The 26,915-nt window shown below is 52.7% G+C and overlaps 2 protein-coding genes across 4 annotated transcripts in view; one reads left to right on the top strand and one right to left on the bottom strand.

Moving 5' to 3' along the window:
* LRRC74B (leucine rich repeat containing 74B) overlaps positions 1 to 15,530 on the bottom strand; it is an 18,397-nt gene extending 2,867 nt beyond the window's left edge. Inside the window, exons 1-9 of one of the 2 annotated variants that reach the window (XM_072803621.1) lie at positions 15,286 to 15,530; positions 14,240 to 14,382; positions 13,684 to 13,816; positions 12,529 to 12,735; positions 7,569 to 7,678; positions 6,492 to 6,607; positions 5,248 to 5,326; positions 3,378 to 3,473; positions 959 to 1,119 (exon numbers count right to left, since the gene is read on the bottom strand). In XM_072803621.1, the coding sequence (XP_072659722.1) occupies positions 964 to 1,119; positions 3,378 to 3,473; positions 5,248 to 5,326; positions 6,492 to 6,607; positions 7,569 to 7,678; positions 12,529 to 12,735; positions 13,684 to 13,816; positions 14,240 to 14,382; positions 15,286 to 15,436 (1,191 nt within the window). In that variant the 5' untranslated portion in view covers positions 15,437 to 15,530 and the 3' untranslated portion in view covers positions 959 to 963. Of the gene's footprint in view, positions 1 to 43; positions 1,120 to 3,377; positions 3,474 to 5,247; positions 5,327 to 6,491; positions 6,608 to 7,568; positions 7,679 to 12,528; positions 12,736 to 13,683; positions 13,817 to 14,239; positions 14,383 to 15,285 lie in introns of those variants that run through there. The other variant, XM_072803620.1, reaches the window with a different exon arrangement.
* P2RX6 (purinergic receptor P2X 6) lies at positions 15,290 to 26,915 on the top strand. Of its 2 annotated transcripts, none has more exons than XM_072803618.1 (12): positions 15,290 to 15,683; positions 17,235 to 17,385; positions 18,749 to 18,820; positions 22,097 to 22,172; positions 22,349 to 22,442; positions 22,518 to 22,598; positions 22,700 to 22,841; positions 22,929 to 23,038; positions 24,634 to 24,727; positions 24,815 to 24,880; positions 25,062 to 25,139; positions 25,226 to 26,915. In XM_072803618.1, exons 1-12 carry the CDS (start codon positions 15,499 to 15,501, stop codon positions 25,391 to 25,393), a joined length of 1,317 nt encoding a protein of 438 aa, XP_072659719.1. In that variant the 5' UTR covers positions 15,290 to 15,498; the 3' UTR covers positions 25,394 to 26,915. The 2 variants fall into 2 exon arrangements, with proteins under 2 accessions (XP_072659719.1, XP_072659720.1); XM_072803619.1 differs by lacking the exon at positions 15,290 to 15,683 and adding an exon at positions 15,694 to 16,513.

Below are 26,915 nucleotides of genomic sequence, written 5' to 3'. Positions count from 1 at the left end.
TGGGCTGAAGGCAGGCACTAAATTGCTGAGCCACCCAGGCATCCCAGAACATTTTTATCAACCTAAATTTCATTCCTTTTTGTGGGCAAATAATATTCCATTGTATGTGTATACCATATTTTATTTATCCATTCATCAGTTGATGACATTTATACCTTGTAGATATTATGAACAAAGTCTCTGTGGACATCTGTGTGCAAGTTTTTGTGTAAATATATGTTTTCATTTCTCTGTGATTGGAATTGCTGGGCCTATGATAAACTACATATTAGGTATTTTAAGGAACTATCAGACAAACCACATGATTTTTTATCCTGATTTTCTCACTTAACATTAACCATGTACATTTTCATAACTTGTTAAATATTCTTTGAACACTTGGCTTTTAATGTTTGCAGACTTCCAAATCTTAGCCAATTCCCTGTTCCTGGGCATTTAGATCATTTCCAACTGAAATATTATAAATAGTATTTCAGTGAACACCTTTGGGCATCAATCTTTTTATGCAGCTCTGGCTACTTCTGCAGAGCAGATTAATCAGACCATTGAATCAAAGAGCACAAGCAGTTTTAAGGCTCTTGGTGTATAATGACAAATTGCCTTCCAAAAAAGTTGCGTCTGTTTGCATTCTGGCAAGTTCAGTTTGTACTTTCATTGTCTCCCGAGGTCACCAAGGCAGGGACTTTGGACATCTTTGACCCCATACCCAGCTCAATGTGTAGCACATGGCACAAGTTCATGTTACACAAATTGGTGTGACCAAAGGAAGACCCAGTCTCTGCACTGACAGAGGCCATTGGATGGAAAGGAGAATACAGGTGTCTGAGTCATTGTGAAGATAGGGGGCTCACTGCAGACTCAAGTGGTAATAAGGTATCGTGAAGCCAAGGACCCCCAGCATTGAAGTTGAAGTGGCCAATGTGAGAGGAATGTATGTATGTATGAGGAAGCCACATACCACAGTCACTTAGGGGCAGATGCTGATAGGGACAGGGCGAAGACTGGTGGCAACTCTTTTTTGTACTCCAGTCCGTGGGCAGCAGTCTTTACATGGAGTGCTGGAAGAACTTCCTTCACGGAGCTAGTGAAGTCATCAAACTCTCTGTCCACTTGGATATCCTGAGAAGAAATGCATTACAAGGCAGTACATCATCACCTTTTGAGAACTTTACTGTTTTTTACTTATACACATAGGGTTTTGAAGAAACTCCTTAGGGGATCCCTGGGTGGCGGTTTAGCACCTGTCTTTGGCCCAGGACGTGATCCTGGGGTCCCAGGATCGAGTCCCACATCGGGCTCCTGCATGGAGCCTGCTTCTCCCTCTGCCTGTGTCTCTGCCTCTCTCTCTCTCTCTCATGAATAAATAAATAAATAAAATGTTTAAAAAAAGAAGAAGAAACTCCTTAGGACAGCTTCTATACTATGGATGACAATGTCATTACTCACCAAACCATTAAAATAGAGAAGGGAAGGGGCTCCAGGGGAGGACCTGCACTATTGGGGCCTGCACTATTTCTTGATCTGGGGGCTGGTTACATAGGTGTGTGCTGTTTGTAGAAAATTCACAGCCCTAATCCATGTGCACTTTTCAGAATAAATGTTATTCCTCAATAACAAATGAAGACCAAGGGGAGTGAGGGAAAGAATACTAGCACCAGTGGGGTCCGTCTCTACACAGACCTCTCCTGTGAGGTCTGCTAGCTCATCCCCTCTTCACAATGGGCCTGGCTGGGAGATTTCAGCCCCATTTCATCTAAAGACAAAGCTGAGCCCTGGAAAGGGTTTTACATGAACTGTCAGGATTTAGAAGTATTTCCCTTAAACCGCAAGAGAAAATCTAGGCTGGGGAGATTACATTAAAAAGAGCAAAGGAAAAAAAAAAAAAAGAGCAAAGGAACAGGGAAACAGAACATTGCATCTAAATTAGTATCATTCTCCAATTCAGAATATCCCATGTTGATGACTCAGGATTTGGTCCCAGGACTGTCGGACTCTTACCTCTGTGGTGTTTCCATTACATTAAATATCCTGATAATAATCATACTTTATATTAAATAAGCACATATATTTGGAGAACCATTTCATATATCATTCCTTTATTTGTTTTTTTTTTTTTTTTAAATATTTACTTATTTAAGTAATCTCTGCCCCTAACATCATGGAGCTTGAACTCACAACCCCAAGATCAAGAGTCATATGCTCTTCCAACTGAAACGGCCAAGCCTCCTCTCCCTCTCTCTCTTTCTCTCTCTCTTTTAATGATAGAATCCAAGGCTGACAGGAATTCTCAGAACAGAAGGAAAATGGTCAAGGCAAGCTAATCTCTGGGCAGGCAGAAGGAAGCAATAAGGCTGTCATCAGTTGTCCAAAGCCTGAGGGATTGGAACTGTAAAAATACGTCTCTGGAAGGTTTTGACTCAAATCTGGGTTGAAATAAACCAGAGTTGGGGACACCTGGGTGGCTCGGTTGGTTGAGCATCTGCCTTTAGCTCAGGTCATGATCCTGGGGTCCTGGGATCAAGCCCCACGTGGGGCTCCCTGCTCAGCGGGGAGTCTGCTTCTCCCTTTCCCACTCTCCCTCCTTGTGGTCTCTCTGTCTCTGTGTCAAATAAGTAAATAAAATCTTTTTTTTTTAATAACAAATAAAAATAAGAAGTGTCAGATCCCGATGTTTTCACCACATGCAACCTTTATTCAAACTCTCTGGCTTAGAGCCCCTTTCTATTCTTAAAAATTCTTAAATTTTTCAGAAAGGCTTTGTTTGTATAGGTTAGAGCCATCAATACTTACCATCCTAGAAATTAAAACAGGAAAAAAAATGAAAAAGAAACAAACCAAGGTTAGAATAAGCAGTGATTTGTGACTAGACTTCCTTCTAATACTTCTATTTGGGGATTCTCTCCTTAATGTTTAACTGCTTTTAATTTTCTATATTAAAAAGGCACAGTCGAATGAAAAGGAATCTTAGTCTCCCTGGAAGCCACATAAGTGAATCTTCCACCACCATGTCCACCTCCAGGCAGCACCGGCCAGGTGGCAGGGTGAGGTGCCTTACAAGTACTGAACCTGCAAATCCAAACATCAGAGAACACTGAGCTTTGTGTCCTCTGAGCCACCTATTGTCTCTCAGCCAATGACAACCCCAGATACTGTTGGAGGTGAGGCCGTGGTGATACCCCCCTCCTCCCGTCAGGCATGGGAGCAGAGCCTGAGTGGCACTGTGACCTGACATTAAGGCCTGGGGTGGAACTCAGGCCCAGCCACACTGAGCATCCGGGCAGGGCGCTCTATTTCTCTAATCCCCACTTTCTTCCTCGAAATGATAACGTGTGGGGCTGTTGGGAGGATCATAGATGAGATTTATTAAAAGCCCTTACAGAGAAATCCAGAAGTTCTAGGGCAGACATTGGATTATCCCGGATGGACTTCAGAACTCCAAAGCAGCCTTCACCTCGTATGGGATTCCTGGAGATCTGAGAAACATGCATACAATTGAGCAAAACTGGGATCCCTGGGTGGCGCAGCGGTTTGGCGCCTGCCTTTGGCCCTGGGCGCGATCCTGGAGACCCCGGATCGAATCCCACGTTGGGAGCCTGCTTCTCCCTCTGCCTATGTCTCTGCCTCTCTCTCTCTCTCTGTGTGTGACTATCATAAATAAATTAAAAAAAACAAACAAACAATTGAGCAAAACTGAGCCCAGGGAGGCTAGTGGAGCAACTCAAAAGGGAAAGAGGGCTTCTTCATATCTGATGACAAGTGGCTCAGGACAGCTCCATTGTCCCAGCTCAGAAGTTGTCTCCACTGACAGAATGCCCTGAGTGAGGCTGTGGGGCCAGGGAAGAGGGGAGAGGGCGAAGCACTGGCTGAGCACCCACTCAGCCCAATTCTGTCCTGGGTGCCAAAGATACAGACACACAGGGCACATTTTGCCTTTAAAGGGCTCACCTGTCAGGGGGAAGAGAGGAAAAGGAAACGTCATGAAAACGCAGTGCAATGAGAGTGTGCATCAGCTCTCCTGGGGAGGTAAAGCTTAGGCAGACGATCAAACACCTGCCCTGAGCTTTACAGGTGAGGTGGACAGAGTGGGGTATTTCGGCAAGGAGGGCTGGAGGAGCAAAACAGAGGGGAGAACTTGCACCATGTGCAGGAAATTCAGAGCAGCTTGGGGGGAGAGAATGAGCTTCACAGGCAGAAGGCAGAGGGTTTTTAGCAAAGCCCAGAGCCCAGGGTGTAGTGAATGACATGCTACTCAGCTTGGATTTATCCAGAGGGAGCTGCTGACAGATTTAAAGCAAGAGGGGACAGGAGCATGTTTCTAGTTTAGAAAGATCACCAGGTAGGTAGGAAGGAAGGGCCAGAGATGGGAAACTAACACAGAATGTGAGGGGAAGTGAGGAGTAGACAGCCTGAGCACTCTGCAGGAAGGAAGGTGAAGGATGGAAATGTGGGAAAGAGAGGGAGGGGTAGCATGGGGCCCTCACTTCTGACTCGATGGGGAGCCCCTCCCCCCCAGGAAGCAGCCCCTAGAGAGAGGTGATGCCTTCAAGTTGTGCTTTGTGCCCATGAGACATCCAGGGGACCGTCCAGCAGGTGGCTGGAAATGGGGATCCAGAGCTTAAGAGAGGTCTGTGTTGTAGGCAGGGGTCAGGGTGGAGCGGTGGGAGAGAAGTGAGCCTCAGGCTGGAGATGGGAATGCTACAGAGGGCTCCTCTGCCAGTTGAGGGAGCTGAGAGCCAGGCAGTGCTGGATGCCCCCAGGACCTGACAGTACTGTACTCTGAGCACTTGCTGATGGCACAGTGGCCCTCAGGGGCCTGCTCTACCCTTGGTTGCACCCTCCCTTCTCTGTCCTCTGCTCTCAGCCCTACTTAGCCATTCCTACCCCACTGCAACCCTGAAGGAAGGGAACCCCTGGTGAGCACACGAGGCCTCCGGTAGGTCTGAGCATGGCCAACAGTACACCTGGGCTGACCCTGTGGGCTGAAAAAGAATAAGGACAGCTGAGAGGTGTGGTGATACCACTGGGAGGGAAGGATGGGTGAGGAAGAGTCTGAAGAAGTGCATGGATGTTTGAAGAAGGTGGGTGACTGAATGGCAAGGGAAAGAAGTGGTCATAAGAGGAAGCCAGGAGGCCCCCCTCCCTTCTCTGGGCTCTAGAACCTGTGTACCCCACTACGAGAGGAGGGATCTGTGTGGACATGCATAGGCAGGTCTGTGCTGGGGCCTCCCCCATCAGGCTAGCACTCACAACAAGAATCCTCAGTGTCTGGTTGACCCGGAGGCCCAGGCCCAGGCTCAAGGCTCCCACTGCAGAGATGCGGTTGTTGCTGCAACAGGAAGACACGTGCATTTTGCTATCTTCTGAGTAGCTGTGCACCACCAGACTGTCCCAGGGTCCCAGCTGGTGTTGCTGGTGCATCCACCTGGTTAGGCTTCACGATCCAGCATCCGCTGATGCCTCAGGGACCTTGGGCAGGTCAGTATGTAAAGGCTCCTTCATTGGAAGCTCCTAGTGTTCAGGGAGATTGCTCAGCAAACACACCTAGAGCATTCTTCCCACCTCGTGGAGGCCAGCTGCTGCTCCCAGGCCCTCAGAGCTCAGCAGGTCCTCCCACATGTTCTGCCCCAGTCAGCACCCCATTCCTATCACCATGACAGCATCTGTCCTGGAAACCACTCAGCTCTCTCCTCCTGCTTCTCAAGATGGACCTAAACTCTGGCCCCAGCACCTCTCTTGGCCTCTTTATCTTGGAGCCAGTCCCACTACCCTCTGACCTCTCACACTCCAGCTCTGGCCTCACATTCCAGCATGTCTTGTGGCCTCTTCTGGCCTTGACTCCTTCCATGGGAAGGACAGAATTGCAGCAGAATTGAGAAGACCCTGCTCACTGCAGCAGCCACCTGCCCCCCTGGGGCAAGTGCTCAGCCACACAAGTCCAGGACCTGTAGGGCTTCAGTCTCTCTTTTTCTGTGGTTTGCAGCCCCTGCTCTGGTTACTTGCTGAGGCTGGGAGGAGCAGCTCACACACGTCATGTGCTGAGCAGAACATGAGCACTCACCCCACACTAAGCTCTGCTGAAGATTTTTGTTTTGTTTTGTTTTGAAGTAGGCTCCATACCCGGTATGGAGCCCAATGTGGGGCTTGAAGTCACCACCCTGAAGTCAAGATCCCAGCCGAGAGCTGAGATCAACATTTGGACACTTAACCGACAGAGCGACCTCGGTGCCTCCCTGCTGAAGATGTTTTACATGCATGTTTTCAATTCCCAGCCCCTGCCTGTGCAGCAGCAATTATGAGATGCAAGGTACAATGATGAACTTCAGTGAGAAAGAACTGAGTCCTCTTGGATTGTGGCCCAAGCCCCATCATAGGTAGACTGTAATAGGTTTGGGAGTTAAGGTGGTAAACAGCAGCAGGATCATGGAGTCCCTGATCCCTTGGTGGCTTTGGAGTTGGAGTCTGTGACATGGGGACCACCCTATGCACCTCACCTCATGTTGAGTTCCTCCAACACATTGTTGGTCTTAAGTGCCTCACCCACCGCGGATGCTCCAGGATCTCCAAAGCCATTGTATGAGATGTCCAGGACTCTGAGGAAGATGTTTGCCTGGAATGCGAAAGAGTGAAGCCAGGAGACCTCCCGTGTCGGTGGTCTGGGGCCATAGCCTCAGAGGCCAGGAGGCCCAAGGTACAAAAAGCACAGACTGAGAACAGAAGGTCAGAGGTTCCAGGTAAGAATCTTGTGGCTTGAATGATGGTGACCAGGAGAACTGAATGACTGGAAGCACAGCACCAAACGTGGGTGTGGGTGTGGATGTCCCTCAGAGACTGCCTAGCAGCAGACCCCAGAGAGGCAGTGATCCGGCTCCATGCCCACTTGGAGGACCCAAAGGCAGGTACTCTAAGGTACAGAGCAGGATCTCAGATGGGCTCCAGTGAGGGGTTGTTGGAGACTGTGGTGGGGAGAAGGGCAAGAGCTTGTGGCTGCAATGGGAAGACAAAGCCTGACCTACCACTTGTGGAGCAGGATCCTCAGGTCACCCTGGGGGGTGGGGGAAGCAAGGCACCTGCTGCCGTTTCCTGAAGAGGGCCCCACAAATGTAGCCGGTACCAGGGGCATCCTGGCAGGTAGGAGCCACTCATTCCCAAGGCCTACAAACCACATCTAAGGAAGCAGGTGGGATGTTTGAGAGCGTGTGCTGGGACCCAAGGGTGCAGGGTGTCTCCTCAGGGAGGCATCTGCATATGACCACAGTGAGCATGTTTCACCAGACTGCACGATATCCCTCCCCCCAGCCCCATGTCTGTAATATCTATAATATCTGGAGAAGGTGTGCAATGCTCAACCCGAGACCCTTCAGTAAGTGTCGTGAGAGTGAGCCTGGTGTTTTGGAGTCATGTAATGGGGCTGGGAAAATTAAAGTCACCAAACAAAATGTTTTTAAAGCTCTTCTTAAAAGATCCAAGGCTCGTTTCTGAAGAGCTGTGAAGACAGGGAGCTGGCACCTGGAAAACCAGTCCCCATAGGACAGGCCGGAAGGGTAAATAGGCAGCAGGGGTCTTCATACCTCCAGTCCCCTGGCAAAGGCCACAGCTCCTGGTCCTCGAAGGTGATTCCAGCTTATATTAAGCTCAGTGAGTCCTGTATTTTCTGCCAGGGCCGGCCCGAGCATCTCCCCTTCAGAAACACCAAGACAGACCTTATTCTCTGTTCATTCCTTCAAAAAAGAATCCTGATGACCGTTGCATACCAGGGTCTCTTTGGGACACAAGGGTCACTAAGTTGAAGCCAATATGGGCCTGCCCTGTCCTCAAGGAATTCACATTTAATGGGGGAGATACAGTTGATCCTTGAACAACATGGTGGTTAGGGGCACCAAACCCCTGTGCAGTCGAAAATCTGCATATAACTTTGACTCCCCCATACTTCAACTGTTGACCAGAAAGAAGACCTTGCCAAGAACATATAGTGTTGATTAACATGTTTTGTATGTTATACACATTATACACTGTATTTTTATAAAAAAGTAAGCTAAAGAAAATTTTATTTTTTGAAGATTTTTATTTATTTGACAGAGAGAGAGAGAGAGAGAGAGAGAGCCAGAGAGCGCAAGCAGGGGGAACAGCAGAGGGAGAGGGAAAAGCAGACTCCCCACTTAGCAGGGAACCTGATGTGGGGCTTGATCCCAGGACCCCAGAGTCATGACCTGAGCCAAAGGCAGATGCTTAACCGACGGAGTCACCCAGGTGCCCCTAAAATTTTTTTATTAAGAAAATCATTAGGCTCCTGGGTGGCTCAGTTGGTTGAGTATCTGACTGTTGATTTCGGTTCAGGTCATGATCTGGGGATCATGAGATTGAGCCCCATGTTGGGTTCCATACTAGGTGTGGAGCCTGCTTGAGATTCTCTCTCTCCCTCTCCCTCTGCCCCTCCCCCCTCTGCACGCTCCCAATCATTCTCTCTCTCAAATAAATAAATAAATAAATAAATCTTTTAAAAAGAAAGTCATAAGAAAATACACACATAACACTGTACTGTATTGTACTGGGTGGCTCAGTGGTTGAGCATCTATCTGCCTTTGGCTCAGGTCATGATCCTGGAGTTCTGGGATGAGTCCCACACTAGGTTCCCCACAGGGAACCTGCTTCTCCCTCTGCCTATGTCTCTGTCTCTCTCTCTGCATCTCTCATGAATAAATAAATAATATCTTAAAAAAATACTGTACTGCATTTATTTTAAAAGGTGTATAGGTGGACCCATGCAGTTCAAATCCATGTTGTTCAATTGTAAATACAAATTAATAGGATGTGAACTATTAAAGACTACATAAATGTGGAAATAAATAGGGTTAGGGACTAATCCTGCCTTAGCCGGATGTCAGGAAAGTGAGGACAGAGGAGATAAATTTGAAGACTGAGGGATTCACCATGTGTGTGTGCATGCACAGCAGAGAACACACACAGCAAAGTTTGAATTAATGGAGGCACGAGGGAGCATGGAACACTTGTGGAAATGCCCACAGGCCTGGTGGGTGGGTGGGAGCCAGTGAAACACGAGGTAGGAGTAATGGGCACTGGAAAGATGCTGAGTGGCCTTCAATGCTGGGCCAAGGCTTTTGGGCACCAGCCAGTTAGTGGTGAGTAGGCAGGGAGGCTTTAAGAAATGACAAAAGTGGGAAGTCTGGGTGGCTCAGTGGTTGAGCCTTCGGCTCAGGTCGTGATCCTGGAGTTCTGGGATTGAGTCCCACATCAGGCTCCCTGCAGGTAGCCTGCTTCTCCCTCTACGAATGTCTCTGCCTTCTCTGTCTCTCATGAATAAATAAATAAAATACTAAAAAAAAATGACAAAGCTGAATTCCTCAGAGGCGGGTATAGGGAATGGACTGAGGTGGGTGGGAGTAGAGAGAACCCAGGGCACCAGTTGGAAGGCTTGTGTCATAGTCTATAGGCAAGAGGTGATGAAGCTGGTGCAGCTGTGTAGAGAGGAGGCACTTGTGGCAGAGATAGGAAAGAGGGAGCAGTGCAGGGTAAGAAATCTTGAGAGATTTTTAGCATGTAAAGATGGACAGAAGAAGCCCCACCCACCCATCATGCTCTCCACTCTTTCAGGATTCAGCCAATCTGACCTGCTCCCAGTGCTCAAAAGCACCAGCACCGACATGACTCTGGGCTACCCCCTGGGTAGAACTGTTGGCCCCCCTCATTCACCTGGCTAATAGCTCCTCATCCTTCTAACCTGGGTTCACGGCATCAGGAAACCTTGCCTGCCCAGCGAGGCTGTGCTGTTTGGGCCCCATGTCCACCATGCTTCTATCCTTCCATGCTCTGGTTGAATGACCTCCCTTTGTCCAGCCAGTCTCTCCCACCAGCCTAGGAGTCCCTCAAGGATCTGAATTTGACCCCTCTCCATGAATCTGAATTTGACTCCTCTCCACCTTAGCTCCTCATGTGGGTTAGTAAGGCTAGTTTGAAGAGATGCACAGGGATCCCTGGGTGGCGCAGCGGTTTAGCGCCTGCCTTTGGCCCAGGGCGTGATCCTGGAGACCCGGGATCGAATCCCACGTCGGGCTCCCAGTGCATGGAGCCTGCTTCTCCCTCTGCCTATGTCTCTGCCTCTCTCTCTCTCTCTGTGTGAATATCATAAATAAATAAATAAAATTAAAAAAAAAATTTGAAGAGATGCACAGAGGAAAAACAGATGCTCTAACCGAGCATCTGACTAGGTTGCTCTGGGGTGCCTGGCTGGCTTGGTCAGTAGAGCATGAGACTCTTGATCTTGGGGCTGTGAGTTCAAGCCCCATCTTGGGTGCAGAGATTATTTTAAAATAAGTTCAGAAAAGAAGAAAAGAAAAGAAAAGAAAAGAGAAGAGAAGAGAAGAATAGCCTGCCAGGCTAGAACCACTGCAGCAAGATACTTTAGCACCTTGGAGAGCTCCCTGCAAGGCAGCGGGACTCCCTGTGCGGCCTCCCTGGGAACAGGGCTCTGGATTCCAAACCCCGCACTGGGTCTGACACCCGCTGATTCTCGGTTACAGGTGTACTTTCGCCCCTCCTGACACTTCTAGGGCTGGGAGGAGAGGGCGGTGGTCCTCACTTTCTAGGGAAGCCCTTTCTTTGCTGAACTGGAGGGTGAGAAGGTTCCTCTACGCACAAGAATCAGCCTCTTGAAATTCCAATGCTTGGCCTTCACGACCTCTGCAGCCGACTATGAGGTAGGTGCTACCTTCATTCACCATGGGTCAGATGGGGAGACTGAGACCCAAGCCCTTCACCCTTCAAGGGAGTCAGGCCCACCTACAGATCCCCACTTGGGAAAACAAAATGGTCCTGCTGAGTTTGTCCTTTTCTGAGCTGAGGTCCTCCTTACAGCATATTTGCACCACCTTCAGAGGAGGCCTTAGCTTCCCTCCCCTCCATCCTGGCTGCCTCTCTGATGCTTGACTTTTCACTGTGAAGGCCCAGGGGGACATCTATACTTAGTGTGTTGCAAATCTGAAATGAACTTGTCTCTCTTTTTATTTTTATTTATTTTTTAAAAAGATTTATTTATTTATTTATTTATTTATTTATTTATTTATTTATTTATTTATTTATGGTAGACACACAGAGAGAGAGACAGAGGCAGAGACACAGGAGGAGGGAGAAGCAGGCTCCATGCTGGGAGCCCGACGCGGGACTCAATCCTGGGACCCTAGGATTGTGCCCTGGGCCAAAGGTAGGTGCTAAACCACTGAGCCACCCAGGGATCCCCTTGTCTCTCTTTTTAAAAAAGATTTTGTTTGCGTGTGTGTGTGTGTGTGTGTGTGTGTGTAAGAAAGAGAGAGCAAGAGTGACAGGGAGAGCGAGAGGGAGAGAGAGAGAGAATGAGCAGAGGGTGGGGCAGAGAGAGAAGGAAAAGCAGACTCCCCACTGAGCAGGAAGCCCAATGTGGGGCTCCATCTCAGGATGCTGGGATTATGACCTGAGCTGAAGTCAGAGGCTTAACCATGTGCCCCTGAACTTCTCTTTTAATTTCACAGACTTCTCATAATAATTGTCTTAAAAGGTAAACATGCTCTCTGGCAGTTAAATTCTAAGACTGATCTTGAAAGGTCAAGGTTGGTACCACTCCCACTCTAAGCTGCTTGAGACAGAATAATTCTTCTCAAACTTTCTTGATCAGATAAATCTCCTAGGGCAAATGTAGATTTGCCATTAAAATGTAGATGCATGGGCCTTGCCCCATCAAGACTCTGGTTCAGCAGGTCCAGGGCCCAGAAATCTGAATTCCTAATTCAAGATCCCAGGTGATTCCTATAATTGATTGGAGTGATTGAGAACAGACAGGTAGAAGTACATGTTCCTGGCAAAGCAGATAGCTTGTGCAAAGGCCCTGGGGCATGCAATAAAGTGGTGAGATCAAGGAATCCCACCAATGTCTTTCACAGCAGTTGCAATAAAATCTTCATACCCTTTGCCAAGATTTGTAGGCCTGCACCATCCACTGTCTCTTCATCTTATAGCCTAGTCCCTCCCTCCTGGATCACTAGTTCAGTCACACTGGTGTCTATCAGTCTGGGAAATAAGCCTGCAGGTTCACTGTTCCTCTGCTTGAAATGTTCTCTCCCTGGTCTTGCCATGGCTGACTCCTTCCCACCCTTTGTATTTCAACTTAAATGTCATCTCAGAGCCTCCCCAGCCACCTAAGACAAGGGATCCCATTCTTCTCTAGACTTGTGCCCTGTTTATTTTGTTGCATCAATAATTACGGAGAATTATCTTGTTAATAGGTATTCCTCGAGGCCAGGGACTTTGTTTTGTTCACAACCAGGTCACTAGTGGCTAAATTAGCATCCGGCGCATGCAGCAGCAGGCAATGGCAATCTGTGGAATGGATTAAGAGTTCTGTGTAGAAGGAGTGGGAGGGGGGCAGGCCAAAGTGGGACATGGGAAACAGGAGCCAGAGTATGAATGTTCAGAGTGGTCCTGCCAACCTCCACCCACCTCTGCCACAGGAGGAGGGGCTTGGTGGCCCTGGCCAGATGTTACCTGCTTGGTCATTCAGCTGGTTATAGCTTAGGTCCAGCGATTTCAGGCCTGTGTGGGCCAGCAGGAGTTCAGCAAGGTACTGGGCTGCATGCTCCTCCAGGCCATTCCCTGCCAGCTGTACCTTCTGCATGGTTGGATTCACCATGAGGGCAGCACAGACTGCTTGAGCTCCCACCACTCCCATCTGGTTGTCCGACAGGTCCACATCTAGGGGTTGGCAGCACTCCTCAGTCAGTGGGATCCAGAGGCAGGTACCACCCTCTTCCACCTTCTTCTATCCCCCAAGCCTCTAGGCCTGAGGCAGTGGACAAGGCTATGCAGCCAGACTATCCTGCGGTTGCATGGTGACTCTGCCTCTCATCAGCTGCATCCACCCCTCCAGCCCTAGGCCGCTTCTCTGATGCCCGCACCCTCTCCATGCATCCACAGCTTCTTTATCAAAGGGTTCAAACTGCCTACTTCATGGTGCTGTACAGGATGCCTGCAATGGTGATGCAGCCCCCCCCGAGGATGATTCGTGCTTAGCAGCAGTATAACACACCCACAGAGTCTTCACTAATTCATTTCTGGGAACTGCCAAAGGCAGCCCAGGTGGCCATGCATGGAGCATATAAGTGAGCCAGGAGCTTTGCTAAGCACTTCACATATGCGGTTTCATTTCATACTCAGCACAAACCCAAGGACTAAGTGCTATTGTTGGGGCCATTTCACAGATTGAAAACTAAGCCTCAGCGAGGTGGAGCAGCTTGCGGTGGGGGGGGCACCCTCTCTGTGACAGAGATGGCGTTGGTATCCAGCCCCACTTCATTCCCACCCAACCCTCCACCCTCTCACATGGCCCATCCCCTGCCTCTCTGTTGGAGACTTCTCTCATTCTGCATTTAGGCAATGGGAGGCAACCACATGCAGAGGGGAGCTGGCCAGCAGAGGAGAGGAGTTGGGGGAGGGAGGGCGGGTCAGGAGAGGAATAGCATGCAGCATTGGGGGCACCACAGAGAGTCTAACTCCACCCCCAACCACCCCACCCTGTGATGAGGCCCCTGCCATGGCAACACCAATAGACCCCAGGTGAAAAGGCCCAGCCGTGAGGGGGCCCACACCCCTCAGGGAAGGGAGGACTTAAATCTGCCCACCTGCCCCAGGCTCAGCACCTACCACAGATACTGCTGCTTTTGCTCAGGGCACCTGCCAGGGCCTCCACACCAGCCCCACAGAGCCCATTGTCTCGAAGGTCCAGTCGCTTGACATAGGGATTGGAGGTCAATGCTGAAGCCAAAGCCTGGGCACCCTAGGACAAAGAGGGGCCTGAAGGACCTGGTCCTTCCCAGGGGGAAGGCCTCAGACACAGCTAGCCACTATCCTGGCTCATTTCCAGGGCACAGCCCTCTAACTGGAAGGCCTTTCCCTTCCCACATGCCCAGGGGACACTTTCTTACCCTTCTAGGCTCTGCTCAGACCTCACCTTCTGGAACTTTCCCTGACCATCCCCCACTGCCAGCAGATTAGCATCTCCCAGCAAGCCCCTCAACCCTTACACTGAATCGTCATAGCCTTGACGCCTGCTGACACCCAAATAAGGGGATTGAATATGCCTGGCGCGCAGCAAGGCAGGGGAGTGTGTGGTATGGGCTCAGGAAGAGGCCACTCCCATGGCTGCTGCTTCCCAGGTCCTGTCACTCCAAGCCTGACCGCAGGGTCTCTCCAGGGTTACCTGAGGCCCCAGGCCACGGTGCCGCAGGTTCAGCTCTGGGGTGCTCCCTAGGTGCAGAAAGCGGGAGGCAGGCACAACACTATGGGCTTGGCAGGACCTTAGGTAGAGGGTGTCCTTGAGCAGTTCTCCAGGCCCCTGGATGCCTGATAGGAGACAGGGAGAAGATGAATATGGATCCCTTTCCAGACCCAGTCTCCTATTCCCCTGCCCTGTGTCACCATGCAGCCTGCATTTCCCTCTAAAGTCATTTCTCCCTGTGCTGTTAGGGACATTGAAGGTCAGAGAAAACAAATTCTTTCCCTAAAGTCACACAGCTAGTAGTAGTCAATCCTGGCAGAGTCAGGGTTAGGACCTTTCCTGTCTGACGCCAAAGTGCCTGCTGTGTCTTTTCTGCTGGATTACAGAACACGTATGTTTTGAGAATATTTCATGGGGGAAGAAACTGAAACAATTCTAAGTTCTAAATATTTATTGGCGGGGGATCCCTGGGTGGCTCAGTGGTTTAGCGCCTGCCTTCGGCCCAGGGCATGATCCCAGAGTTCCAGGATCGAGTCCCACAAGGGGCTCCCTGCGTGGAGCCTGCTTCTCCCTCTGCCTGTGTGCCTGTGTCTCTGCCTCTCTCTCTCTCTCTCTGTCTCTCATGAATAAATAAATAAAATCTTTAATAAAAATAAATAAATAAATAAATAAATAAATAAATAAATAAAAATATTTATGGGCTTAGTTTTCCCTGTGGGTTGGGAAACCCCAGCCCTGATGTCGTTGCAGGGTGAGACACCTCTTCTCACACTGTTCGGCGGGGTTTAACGTCAGTCACTTTGAGGCATTTTCTACAGTGGAACTCCTGTTGCCCCCAGGAGCACTGCGGGAAGGGCAAGGGGCCGGAGCGGCCGCTGCTGTCCTGAAGGCGTCCCACGGAGGGGTGCGCTCCCTGCCGGACAGGGGCCCCTTGCCCACTAGGCCCCAGCCTGGCCCCTCAAGAAGGCAGGCGGGAGAAGCTCCCCAGGGGAGCAGGCAGGCCCGCCCCCATCCCTTCCCGGGAGCACCTTCCATCTCCCGGTCGGAGTCTGAATCAACGTCCGGACACTCCTCGGCCTCCGGGGCCCCTGCTAGACGCCCAGCGGCCGCTGCCTCCTCCTCCAACTGCTCTCCCCTCTCCCCAGACCTCTGGCAGGGACCCCTCGCGCTGGCGCTCATTTCTCGGTGGTCGGCACGGAGGCCAGCGCTGTGGGGCGCGGCGCCTGGAGCACCGCCCGGGGATGTGGGCGGACCCTTCGACGGATTCGGCCAATCGAATGTGGCGCGCCGCGAACAGACGCCCGCTGCAGCCAATAGAGGCGCGCCTCCCCGGCGGCAGTCGCCCGGGCAACCCGGTGTTTTCAGTTGCTACGGAAACGGCCGCGGGCGTGGGCCGACCTTTAGCCTACTACCAGGCTGCGCGGAGGTGAGCGTGCGCGCGCCGGGGTTCGAGCAGAGCATCGCCCCCACACCTTCCGCCGACTGGGGAACGTGGCTGACTCCGCAGCCTGTGCTTTTGTCCCTCCGCTTCCCCGGCACGCGGCGCCAGAGAAGCTGGGGAACCTTGCAAGGCCCGGTCACCCTCCTCTGTGGAGCCAGAGTCAGGCTCTCACCCTGTGGCTGCTAGTTCTCATGCTCTAGCGTCGCACATGCTGCTTCAGCCACCAGGAACCTTCTTCCTCTCAACTTTGCTTGTTGAGCTTAAGAATCTGCAAGTGTCAGCTCAGAGGTCATTTCTTCCTGAAGCTTTCTTTCCTTGACCTCTCCTCTGGGCTCCTGCAGCCCCCAAGCTGCCCTCTCACAGTACCTGTGACACTTGACTTCTCCTCCTCTCCTCCCCCAGGGAAGTGAAGCCAGAGGGCAGGGCGCAGGGGCTGCTCCTCTCTGCCTGGCCCTGGGCCCCCTCAGAGGGAGAGGGTGGGAGGCTCAGGGCAGCTCCTTGCTGGGGCTGAACCTGGGGCTGGGGCTGGTGGTGGAGGCTGGATCCTGTCCCCAGTGGAAGTGTCCCTTTAATAGCTTGCTGGCCTGGTCCGGTTTGGGCGCCTGCTTTACCTCCTATTCAGCTGTGGCTGCAGCTGCTGTGCTGACTCATGCGCCCCAGCAGCCGGCAGGAACTGCAAGCATGGGCTTCCCAGGGGTCTTGGCAGGCTGGGGGCTTCTGGATTACAAAACCGAGAAGTATGTGATAACCAGGAACTGGCGGGTGGGCGCCCTGCAGAGGCTACTGCAGCTCGGGGTCATGACCTACGTGGTGGGGTAAGAGAATGGCCTCTGGGCCTGGCTGGCTGGGGGGGATAATGATTGGTCCTTCTGGGTCTGTAGGTAGAGGGTTTGACTCTTCAGGGGCTGAGCTGGTGGTAGCAGAGGGGAGCAGGTTGGGACAGGGGAAGAAGTAGGCAGAAGGGATGATCTTTTGTCTAGTGGCCAGTGGATACAAGAGCAAGCTATGTGCTTGTGTCCTCCCGTGTGCCCACCTGCCTCCTTTCTTGTGTCTTGTTTCCAAGCCCATATTGATGTCTGGGCACAGAGCAAGATGGGTCCCTATCTGTACCCAGGAGGCCCCTGGTGGGAGAGAAGGTAGTCAGTCCTTGATGCTTGGGAGAGCTGGAATACTAAAATTCCTATAGGGACCACCAGTTTTAGCTGAGTCAGAGGAGTCTTTGTGGAGGAGTTGAGCCTAACCATGTAGAGGGAGGGTGTTGACCGGTGAAGGGGGTGATGGTGGGCATCTCCAAGCCCATGAGTGCCTGACAGGGGACATGCATGAAAGGCACTGGCTCTCTGATCGTGGTTGGACCTTTTGGGCTGTGCAGGGTGTTTGGTGTGGGAAATGAGGCTGGAGGGGAGGCAGAGGCCCTAAATGCTGGGCTGGGAGCCTGTGTGATGTGTGAAGAGAAAGGCCGAGAGGGTAGGGCCCACTCTGCCCCTCTTTACCCTGACCAGGGACATACCACACTGCCCATCGCTTCTTCCTAAGGTGGGCTCTCCTCGCCAAGAAAGGATACCAGGAGCGAGACCTGGACCCCCAGATTTCTGTCATCACCAAACTCAAAGGGGTTTCTGTGACCCAGATCAAGGAGCTGGGTAACCGGCTATGGGACGTAGCAGATTTCGTGAAGCCACCACAGGTAGGTGCCTTGGTTCTGCTGCTAGGCGGTGACACTTCTGATACCACCCTTGCAGCGAGCATGTGCCTGAGAGGCACCTGATGCCTGAGCGGGATGCTGGAACGATCATAGGCCTGGGCTTGGGAAGGGCCTTACACAGGAGTGGTCCCTGGACAGGGTTTTCTGGGATGTGTGAGAGGTTTCTAGGTGGACAAGGGGGTGGACAAGGGGATGGACCAAGTAGCCACGCCAGAGGAACTGCCTTTAGAAAGGCTGCACCTAGAAGAGTGGAATGTTTAGGAACTCAAGTCTTGAGCTTGAGGCTGGGGCTGGAGAAGCTTGGGAGGCCAGAGCCTGGGGCTTCCTGAATGCTCCCCTCCCTGACCTGGGGCACTGCTGTCAGGTGCTCCTCCTCTGTCGCTCCCATGCAGTATTTCCAACTCCTTTCTCCACCCAGATTGTCTACAGTCTCAGTTTCTACCTTTATCCTACCAATGCCAAAATTGTAGCCCCATCAACCACCCACCCCCAGTACAGCTGCCTCCTGGCACACCTTTCCTGTCCAAAGAGAAATCGTCACCCTCTCCCAGTGTGGCCTCTTTTCATCCAACGAGGGCCCAAACTGGACCTGTGCCCCCTGTGCATTCCATCACCTGGTAGTGTTCACGGCTGCCTATGTCTTACCTGGATGAGACCATGATCTTCTAGTGGGTTCCCCGGCATAATCCACCCAGCAGCCAGCCTGAGCGTCCTATGTGACATCACTCAGACCCTACCAGCCCTTGTTTCCACCCTGGGAAGACTCCCTTTCCATGGTGGTGGCTACCAAATCCTTCCAGATATTGACCACTATCACAGCTGCTGCCTTCTCTCCTTCCTGGGTGTGCATTGCCCCAAACTTGAGCTCACACACACAGCACTTGGGTGTCAGCCACCCTGCCTCTCCTTAGCCACCCTTTGCCTACGCAGAGCTCACCACCTGCTCCCCCAACCCCCATCCATGTGTATAATGAGGGGCCCACCTCCCCACTTGCCTAGGCGCATCCCCAGTCCATCTCAGCTCTGGATCTTCAGTGCCTAGAAGCAGGAGGTGCGTGGACATTTCTGGCAGAGAGAATGAGTAGGAACATGAAAAGTATACTTTTTTTTTTTTTTTTATGAAAAGTATACTTATCTCAAAGAAGCAGCTATGGACTTAGAAAAGGCCAGAAACCCAGCCAGCCTCTGATCTCTACTTCAATTGGCCTCACTGGAGGTACTCTCCTGAAGTGGAGTTGGTGACTCGATCAGGCCAGGACCCTCTTCCCCACAAGCCAAGCTGCCACTTCTGGCCTGACCCTTTGGGGAAGGGAAGCAAAGACCAACCCTGACACTTGCTTTCTAGGGAGAGAACACGTTCTTCTTGGTGACCAATTTTCTTGTGACACCAGAACAAGTTCAGGACAAATGCCCAGAGGTAAGGCTTCCCAGGAGCTCTCCGGCGGGCCCCTAGTCCTCTGCCAGCCCTGGGTCACCAGCCACATTACCCCAGGGAGCTCTCTTAGCTGAGAGTTCAGTATGTGCTACTGTATCCCAGGCACTGAGCTAAAGCCTTTTTGTGAATCATTCCACTTAATCTTCACAAATATCCTGCTTGGTAGGAATTATTGTGATCCTATTTAAGATGAGAAAACAGGAGGACACCTGGGTGGTTCAGCAGTTAAGTGTCTGCCTTTGGTTTGGGGCCTGATCCCAGCATCTGGGATCGAGTCCCACGTCGGGCTCCCTGAATGGAGCCTGCTTCTCCCTCTGCCTGTGTCTCTGCCTCTCTCTCTGTGTCTCTCATGAATAAATAAATAAAATCTTTATTTATTTTTAGATAGAGAGAGTACAAGGGTGTACATGAGTTGGGTGAGAGGCAGAGAGGGAGACAGAAGAAGAATTTTGAAGGAGACTCCCCACCAAGCAGGAAGCCCCATGTGAGGGTTGATCCCAGGACCTCGAGATTATGACCTGAACCAAAATCAAGAGCCAACCACTTAACTGAGTGAGCCCCCCCCACCAAGGTGCTCCGACCACTTCTTTGCTATGCACAGTCTCTATTAATGTGTCCCAAGTCAGCTTCCATTTTTGTGGGCAAACACAGGACACTCCTGCTTACTGAGCTCAGGGTCACTTATGATCTCTGGATATTTTTAACTACAACTGTGGTCACACCGGAGCCTCTCACCCCCTATTCTTGTCTATTTCTCATCCAGAATCGCAGGTTTACTTCTTGAAATCTCACCTTTTCCCCTTGCCTAAGGATGTCCCACGGATCCAGTATCTGTCACAAAGCACACTTGCTCTTCCCTCCAGCTGTGGGTTTTTTTTCCAAAAAAGTTTTTATTGTGATAAAATACACGTAACATAAAACTTACGTTCTTACCAATTTTTTTAAGATTTTTTATTTATTCATTCATCAGAGAGAGAGAGGCAGAGACACAGGGAGAGGGAGAAGCAGGCTCAATGCCGGGAGCCTGACGTAGGACTCGATCCCGGGTCTCCAGGATCACACCCTGGGCTGAAGGCGGCGCTAAACCACTGAGCCATCCAGGGATCCCCGTTCTTACCAATTTTTAAGCATATGGTTGTCCAGCTGTGGATTTTGTTTGAGCAGCTGGGACTCAGGACATAACCCTGGAAGCTTACCTCCATGGTAACCTCTTTTTTTTTTTTTTGTAACCTCTTTTTTAAAACAAGCCCAACGTGGGGATCCCTGGGTGGCGCAGCGGTTTGGCGCCTGCCTTTGGCCCAGGGCGCAATCCTGGAGACCCGGGATCGAATCCCACATCGGACTCTCGGTGCATGGAGCCTGCTTCTCCCTCTGCCTGTGTCTCTGCCTCTCTCTCATTCTGTGTGTGACTATCATAAATAAATAAAAATTAAAAAAAAATTTTTAAACAAGCCTAACGTTAGATTGCTTATGGGGCTGGAGAGTAACTGTGTGGTCCCCTGTCCCCTGTGTCCTGGTTCTTGGTGCCACCACAGATGCTAGGGGTGTCATATGTCCCAGGCTGGCCCCACCTGCAGAGGAGGTGAAGCATGTGGACAAAGGATGTGCAAATGCACATGGTGTCCTTTCTTCTCTAAATGTTCCGAAGACATCTAATTAATCAGATCGGTTTGTAGGCTGTTCTGAAATTTCACTGAAGCCATCATTCCGTGTGTTCTGGAATCCATGTGATTCCTCTTTGCCTCGTGTCCTGGCTCTGAGCTCTTCCCAGGAAACTTCTGGGGCTGGGAAGCATTCATCAGATCGGGCCACGAGGCTTCCTGAGACTAGCCAGGGTTCCTGCTAGCTCCTCTCAGGGGTCCTGGTCCTCTGGTCCCCCCCAACACATGCACTGTTCTCCTTGGAGAGTCAGGCCATCAGCAAACACCTGCTGAGTCTCGGGGCAGGTTGGGGTGGGGTGGGGGGGGCAAGGCCCGATGCTGAGGATGCAAAACTCCACCCCTTGTACCTCAAGCAACCTGCACGGGCAGCCCAGCCAAGGTAGCAGGTCCTGTGATGCGGACAGAGCTGTAGCTGGAGACCCAGGGAGGCGTGCCTGCCAGCCCAGGGCCTCAGGGAGGGTTTCCCACAGGACTCGAGTCTCAGGTGGGATCTTGAGAATGTCCAGGCAGAGGCAGCTGTGTGAGCAAAGGCCCCAAGCTATGTGAGATGAGGCTCCTCCGGGGTCACCTGCTACGGAGTGGGGTTGGAGCTTAGATTGGGATTGAGGTGGCAAGGGGGAGCAGGTAGCCCAAGATCTCAGGGGCCCTGTGTACTCTGCTAAGTAGCTGAACTTGATCACAGGAGCGTGGTGGAGCCAGGGATGGTCTCTGCTGAGAGAATGGAGGCAGATGATGCAGAGACCAGGCCCTGTGGTGGTCACCATGGAGTCGGATAGGAGGGGAGATGGTGGCCCAACCAGGCTCAGAGAGGAAGGGCGGACTCAGGACACAGGTGGCCCCACTCTGTCCTCTGCCCCCTTATCGTGGTCCCGACCCTCCACGATCCCCCTGTCTCACCTGGCTCGGACTCCCTGAGCCCTTCTCGCCACCCTGGCACTGTGCTCCTCCTGCTGTTCGTGAGTTAGGTGACCTGAACAATGATGTTCATTGTCAGCCTGGGGCAGAACTGTGTCTGTGGGACTGTGCCTTCCTCTTCAAGGGCCTAGGGCCCCCAGAAAGCATGCCACCCCTCCCTTTTTGTTAATCCCTAGAATACTGGGAGTGTGCGGGCCCTCATGGCAGGTTTTACAGAAGAACAAGCAGGGGAGGGACTAGCCTGTGGTCCCTCAGTTCTGTGCTGCTACCTACTTCCCCACCCAGACCCCTGCAACCAGGGGCCTGCCCTTCGTTCACCGCACCCCGGACCTCCACCCTGGCACAAACTTGCCCTTCCCAGAGTCCCTTCACCTTCCTAGTTGTCATCTGAGTGGGACCAGAAGACCTGGGCCTCTGGAGGGCAGATAACTCAGAAACGAAGGAGGCTTGCTCTGCCTTGGATACAGCACCTGCATCCCTAACTGGCTGGGGGACCGATCACCACCCTCCTCTGACCACATCCTTTTTTTTGTACCCTCCAGCTTGCCCATGTGCCCCCTGAACTCAGGCATCTCTCTGGGGCTAAGGCTGGAGGGTTGTGTCCCTGTAGGCTTCAGGGCTGGGTCACAGAGGGGAGACACTCCCTGGGCCCTTGGCAATTCTGCTTCCACCACCACCCCAGCACCCCTCCATTCCGCTGGCTAATTGCTGGGCCGACGAGGACTGTCCTGAAGGGGAGACGGGGACGCACAGCCACGGTAACTGTGGGCCCTGTCCTCTGGGTTGGGGCTCTGGGGCTGGGACCCTGGGTGGCTCTTGAGAGCAGGCCTGGTGGTGCCTCTCCATCTCTCCTTTCTGTCGATGCCCAACACCCCCCCCCCACCCCCGGGCCTGTGGAGACTTGGAGGCCTGGAGTTTGTCTTGTGTTTTCAAGGCATAAAAACAGGCCAGTGTGTGGAATTCAACGGTACCCACAGGACCTGTGAGATCCAGGGCTGGTGCCCCGTGGAGAGCGGCACTGTGCCTGTGTAAGTGACCCCTCCGCCTCCAGGGCCGGGCCCCAGAACCACAGGACATGCCCTTCACGTGCCCTCTGCCCGCAGGAAGCCACTACTGGTCCAGGCAGAGAACTTCACCCTGTTTGTCAAGAACACAGTCACCTTCAACAAGTTCAATTTTTCCAAGTAAGTGTGGGTGGGTCCTGTGGGTCCCAGACCTTCCTTGTCTTCTACCTGACCTGACTCCCCTCCCCCGCACTGTCCAACCCCACCCCCCGACCCCCCAGGTCCAATGCCTTGGACACCTGGGATGCCACTTACTTCAAGCGCTGCCGCTACGACTCACACTACAGCCCCTACTGCCCTGTGTTCCGCATTGGGGACCTCGTGGCTGCAGCTGGAGGGGTCTTTGAGGACCTGGCGTTGCTGGTGGGTCCATGGGGGGAGGCTTCCAGAGGGCTCAGGGGGAGGGCCCGGGGCCTGCGTGCTGGTGAAGCAGCGATGTGCTGTGTGCAGGGAGGTGCTGTGGGAGTCCGAGTCCACTGGGATTGTGACCTGGATGCTGGGGCTTCCGACTGCCGGCCCCATTACTCCTTCCAGCTGCAGGAGAGGAGCTACAATTTCAGGTGCGGCCCCCACTGCCCTCCTGCTGCTGCCTGTGGGCTCTGGGCTCCGCCTGTCCTGTGGCAGCCAGGACCCACCGGACCCGGCCCAGCTCTCTGGACACTCCCTTGTGTGTGCGAGGAGGCCCCCAGGGCAGGAGGGGTGATCTCAGCTCCCGGTCCCCCAGCTTGGGCTCTGTCCAGCCTCTCTCCTGAGCTGGTCCCCCTCTGTCCCTTGGGACTCCCCACTCTAGCCCCTCCCCTGCCCTACCCCACCTCTGGCATCTCCCTCCTCAGCACAGGGGGGTTTCTTTTTTAATTGTGCCTTAGCTTTTAGCTAAACAATTTCAAAAATCTATAGAAAAGTTCAAAGATTAGTACTGTGAACACCCATACCCATTTACTCTTTATCTGGGCTTTTAGGTTTTATTTTTTGGGTTTTTTTTGGGGGGGGGTATTTTTCACCATTTTGCCACATTTGCTTTCTCTCTCCCTCTCTAGAGTGAGTGGATATATTTAGATAGATTTCAAAGGAACCATCTGAAAATGAATGGTGGACATCTGACACCCTTCCTCCCGACACTGTTAGAGAATAAGGACCTGCCCCACGTGACTGCTGTCCCATTGCCACACTCTAAGAGCTTAACATCGGCAGGACAAATCTAATATTTAACTTTCCCCAACTATGCCAATAATAGTCCTATATCTTTTTTAAAAAAGATTTTATTTATTTACTTGAGAGAGAGAGAGCGTGCGGGAGCAGGGGGAGGGGCAGAGCAAGAGAGAGAAAGAGAGAGAGAGAAGCAGACTCCCCACTGAGAAGGGAGCCTGACATGGGGCTCTACCCAGGACCCCGGGATCACGACCTGACCAAAGGCAGATGCTCAACCAACTGAGCCACCCAGCTGCCCCATAGTCCTATATCTTTTTATTTTCCAAAGCAGGATGTACTCAGGGATGTTGCATTGCATTTATTATCACATCTTGGAGTCTCTTAAATAGATCTCCCCCACCCTGCTAGAATCCTCCTGTCACTTCCTGTCACCTGGTCATTGTCACATATATACACACACAGCCCCCAGGCCTGGAGATGGTGCCTCTTGACATTGCTCAGTGGGCTTTTCCTGGTCTGGCTTCCCTGGCTTTCCCAGCCCTTTGCAACTCTTAGAGGCTAGCTCCCTGCCCACACTCTGCTTTCCACACCCCTGTGATCCTACCTGTCCTACTTTCTCTGCCTAGAGCACTCCTTCCTGAGCCCTGGAAGACCAGCCTGAAAGTGTACCCTGCAGAAAGCCTTTCCCAGTTCATAGGGGAGAGTGGGTTCCCCCTCACCCTTTAGACTCATGGCCCAGGGCTTGGCTCCCTACCTGCCCTCACTCCCACTACCAGTGCCGGTGTAGGGACCCATCTGTCCCCTCTGCCCCCCCAGCAGGCAGGGAGCTTCCAAGAGGCAGGTGGGTCCCAAGTTGCCTTTCCCTGTGTCCTCAGCAATGACACAGGGCTGAACAGCTGGGGCTGGAGATTTATAGAGTCAATGGATGAATAAGGAGGCCTGGGAGGGCCAGCCCAGCCCAGGAGTGGCAGCAGGCAAAGCACCAGACCTCCTTTCCTGCCTTCAGGACAGCCTCTCACTGGTGGAAGGCCTCAGGTGTGGAGGCCCGGAGTCTGCTCAAGCTCTACGGGATCCGCTTTGACATCCTTGTCACTGGGCAGGTAGGAGGTGCTGGCTGAGGGCAATGGGTGGTGGGGGTGGGAGGGAGACAGTCGCCGCCCCAGAGGCTCAGTCCAGGTTGGTCTCAGGCAGGAAAGTTCGGGCTCATTCCCACGACCATCACTCTGGGCACCGGAGCAGCTTGGCTGGGTGTGGTGAGTCTGGGCAATGTGGGCTTCCTCTGGCTGCAGTGACTGTGGGTCCAGGCCCACCCGAGGGCACACCTGGGCACCCCCCACCCCCGCGCTGTGCATGATGTTGAGTCTCGGGTGAGGGCTGGGGAGGCGGCAGAAACAGGGCCGAGGGGCAGGACATAGGTGTCCTCTGCCTCTCCAGATCACCTTCCTCTGTGACCTGCTGCTCTTGTACGTGGATGAAGAAGCCCATTTCTACTGGAGTACCAAGTATGAGGAGGTGAGCTGTGGGCCTGTCCAGACCTTGGGTTCTGTGACACTTTGGAGGATGTTGACTGAGCCCTGATCTGATGTTCTCATCTGTAGGCAAAGGCCCCGAAGGTGACCACCACCCCTGAGCAGACAAAGCCAGCTTCTGCACCCCCCGCATGCGGCTGCCCAGGTGTCTTAGAGGGGACCCAGTCTGGGAACCAGACACCAACAGCAGAGTGGCCGTGCCTGGGCTCCGGCCCCCCCTCACCGGCCTGTTCCTGATGCCTGTGGCTGTTTGCTGCTGGGTGCGGGGTGGGGGCCCCGTCTTGGGGACCTGCTGGATAAAGCCCCAGCAGGACTAGGGTGGGGGGTTGGGGAAGAATCCCATCCTTCCACTCTCAGACAGGCTGTCCCTCCCCTGACACCAGCTTCAGCAGGGTGCTGCCTGGGGAGCCACAGAAACCAGTTTTGCATAGAGACCCGCAGCAGAACATGAGTCAAGAAGGGGAGACCCTAGGGCACCCATGTGGCAAGGCAGTGGTCCAGAGGGGCTCCTGCTATATCTAGGTCTAGAGAACTCTCTCCCAGTCTCTGTCACCATCAGTGCCCAGCAGCGGCCTGCTCACCAGCTGTCAGCACCGGCCCTCCCACTGGCTGTAGCAGACTCCAGCCTTCCTTCCTCTGCTGAGACTCCTATTGTAGGCAGAGCCCCTCTTTCTCAGCTGTGCTGCACTGGGGTCTATGCAAACTGGAGTCTGAAGCAAGGTAGAAAGAAGCCTGACTGGAGGGGTTGTCTCAGCTGCTCCAGTGCTGGGTTGCCTGGGGCAGGTTCCTACCCAACTCTGGGCCTCATCCATGGAATGAAGAGTGGGTAGGCAGATGATCCAACCCCTAGGAACCTCAAGCAAGGGCACATCCTTTGGTCTCACACCTGCTCAGTTTATGAGCATCAGCCCCTCCCTGGTGGTAGCCCTCAGGCTATGGGGCTTGGGAGAGGGAGGAGAGGGTGGGGGGAGCTGAGATGGTGGTCACTAGGGCCTCTGGGATCTTCTGTATGCCTCTTCATTAACCGTCCCCACATACACACACAAGCCCAACCCCTAGAACCTGCTCACCGGACCCATGGGGATAGGAGGCTGTACATCTGGAATTCATTGCTACCTAGGGTCATATCTAAGAATGTGTCAGGACATCTGCTTGTCCCAGCCTCAGGCAACTGCATTCAGGTGGCTTTGGTCATAACCCCCCACCCTAGAGCCCAGTGGCTGGAAGGAATGTCCCTAACAAAGGACACAAAGGTTTCCAGCAGGCTGGCTTGGTATCATACTGGAGAATTTCCCTTGCCCTGGAGTCCCCTGCCAGGACTCCCTGCCAGGAGGGGAGGAACAAGGGCTACAGGAGTCAAATGCCCTGTGGTTCCAGGGCAGAGGCAGGAATTTGGGAGTACCCACCCTAGGGAAGTAAGGGGCTTCTCTCTCCTGGGTCTCTGGTGACCAAGGGTGTGCTGGCAGCTTGGTGGTGGAGCAGCAAAGACCAGCTGGGGAGGGCCAGGGCTGGGGCTCAGGCTGGACTAGCATCTGGAATCATCTGACACCTGGAGCCTCAACAAAGCCTTGGGCTCCCTGCTGCTTCTCAATCCCCAGAGCAGTATCCATGGGGAGGCAGGTTCAGAAGAACCAAGGTGAGAGAACATGGCTCTGAGGCCTGGTTATCGGAGTGGGGTCACATGTACCTAGTTGTCCTCGGGGTCCAGAGAAAGCTGTTATAACTGCAGAAAGTCAAGGAGTAAAGCCTGCTAAAACCA

Source organism: Canis lupus, chromosome 27, assembly GCF_048164855.1.
Source record: "Canis lupus baileyi chromosome 27, mCanLup2.hap1, whole genome shotgun sequence".
Taxonomy (NCBI): Eukaryota; Metazoa; Chordata; class Mammalia; order Carnivora; family Canidae; genus Canis; species Canis lupus.
Note: the sequence above shows the minus strand (reverse complement) of the source record. Positions and strands in the feature narration are given on the sequence as shown.

What these genes read in the sequence shown, in the direction of transcription:
- P2RX6 (XM_072803618.1), top strand. Translation starts at nt 15,499, where the DNA reads ATGTGGGCGGACCCTTCGACGGATTCGGCCAATCGAATGTGGCGCGCC. An exon ending in TACTACCAGGCTGCGCGGAG is followed by an intron (nt 15,684 to 17,234) that starts GTGAGCGTGCGC and finishes CTTCTTCCTAAG; the next exon opens with GTGGGCTCTCCTCGCCAAGA. An exon ending in GAGAGGAGCTACAATTTCAG is followed by an intron (nt 23,039 to 24,633) that starts GTGCGGCCCCCA and finishes TCCTGCCTTCAG; the next exon opens with GACAGCCTCTCACTGGTGGA.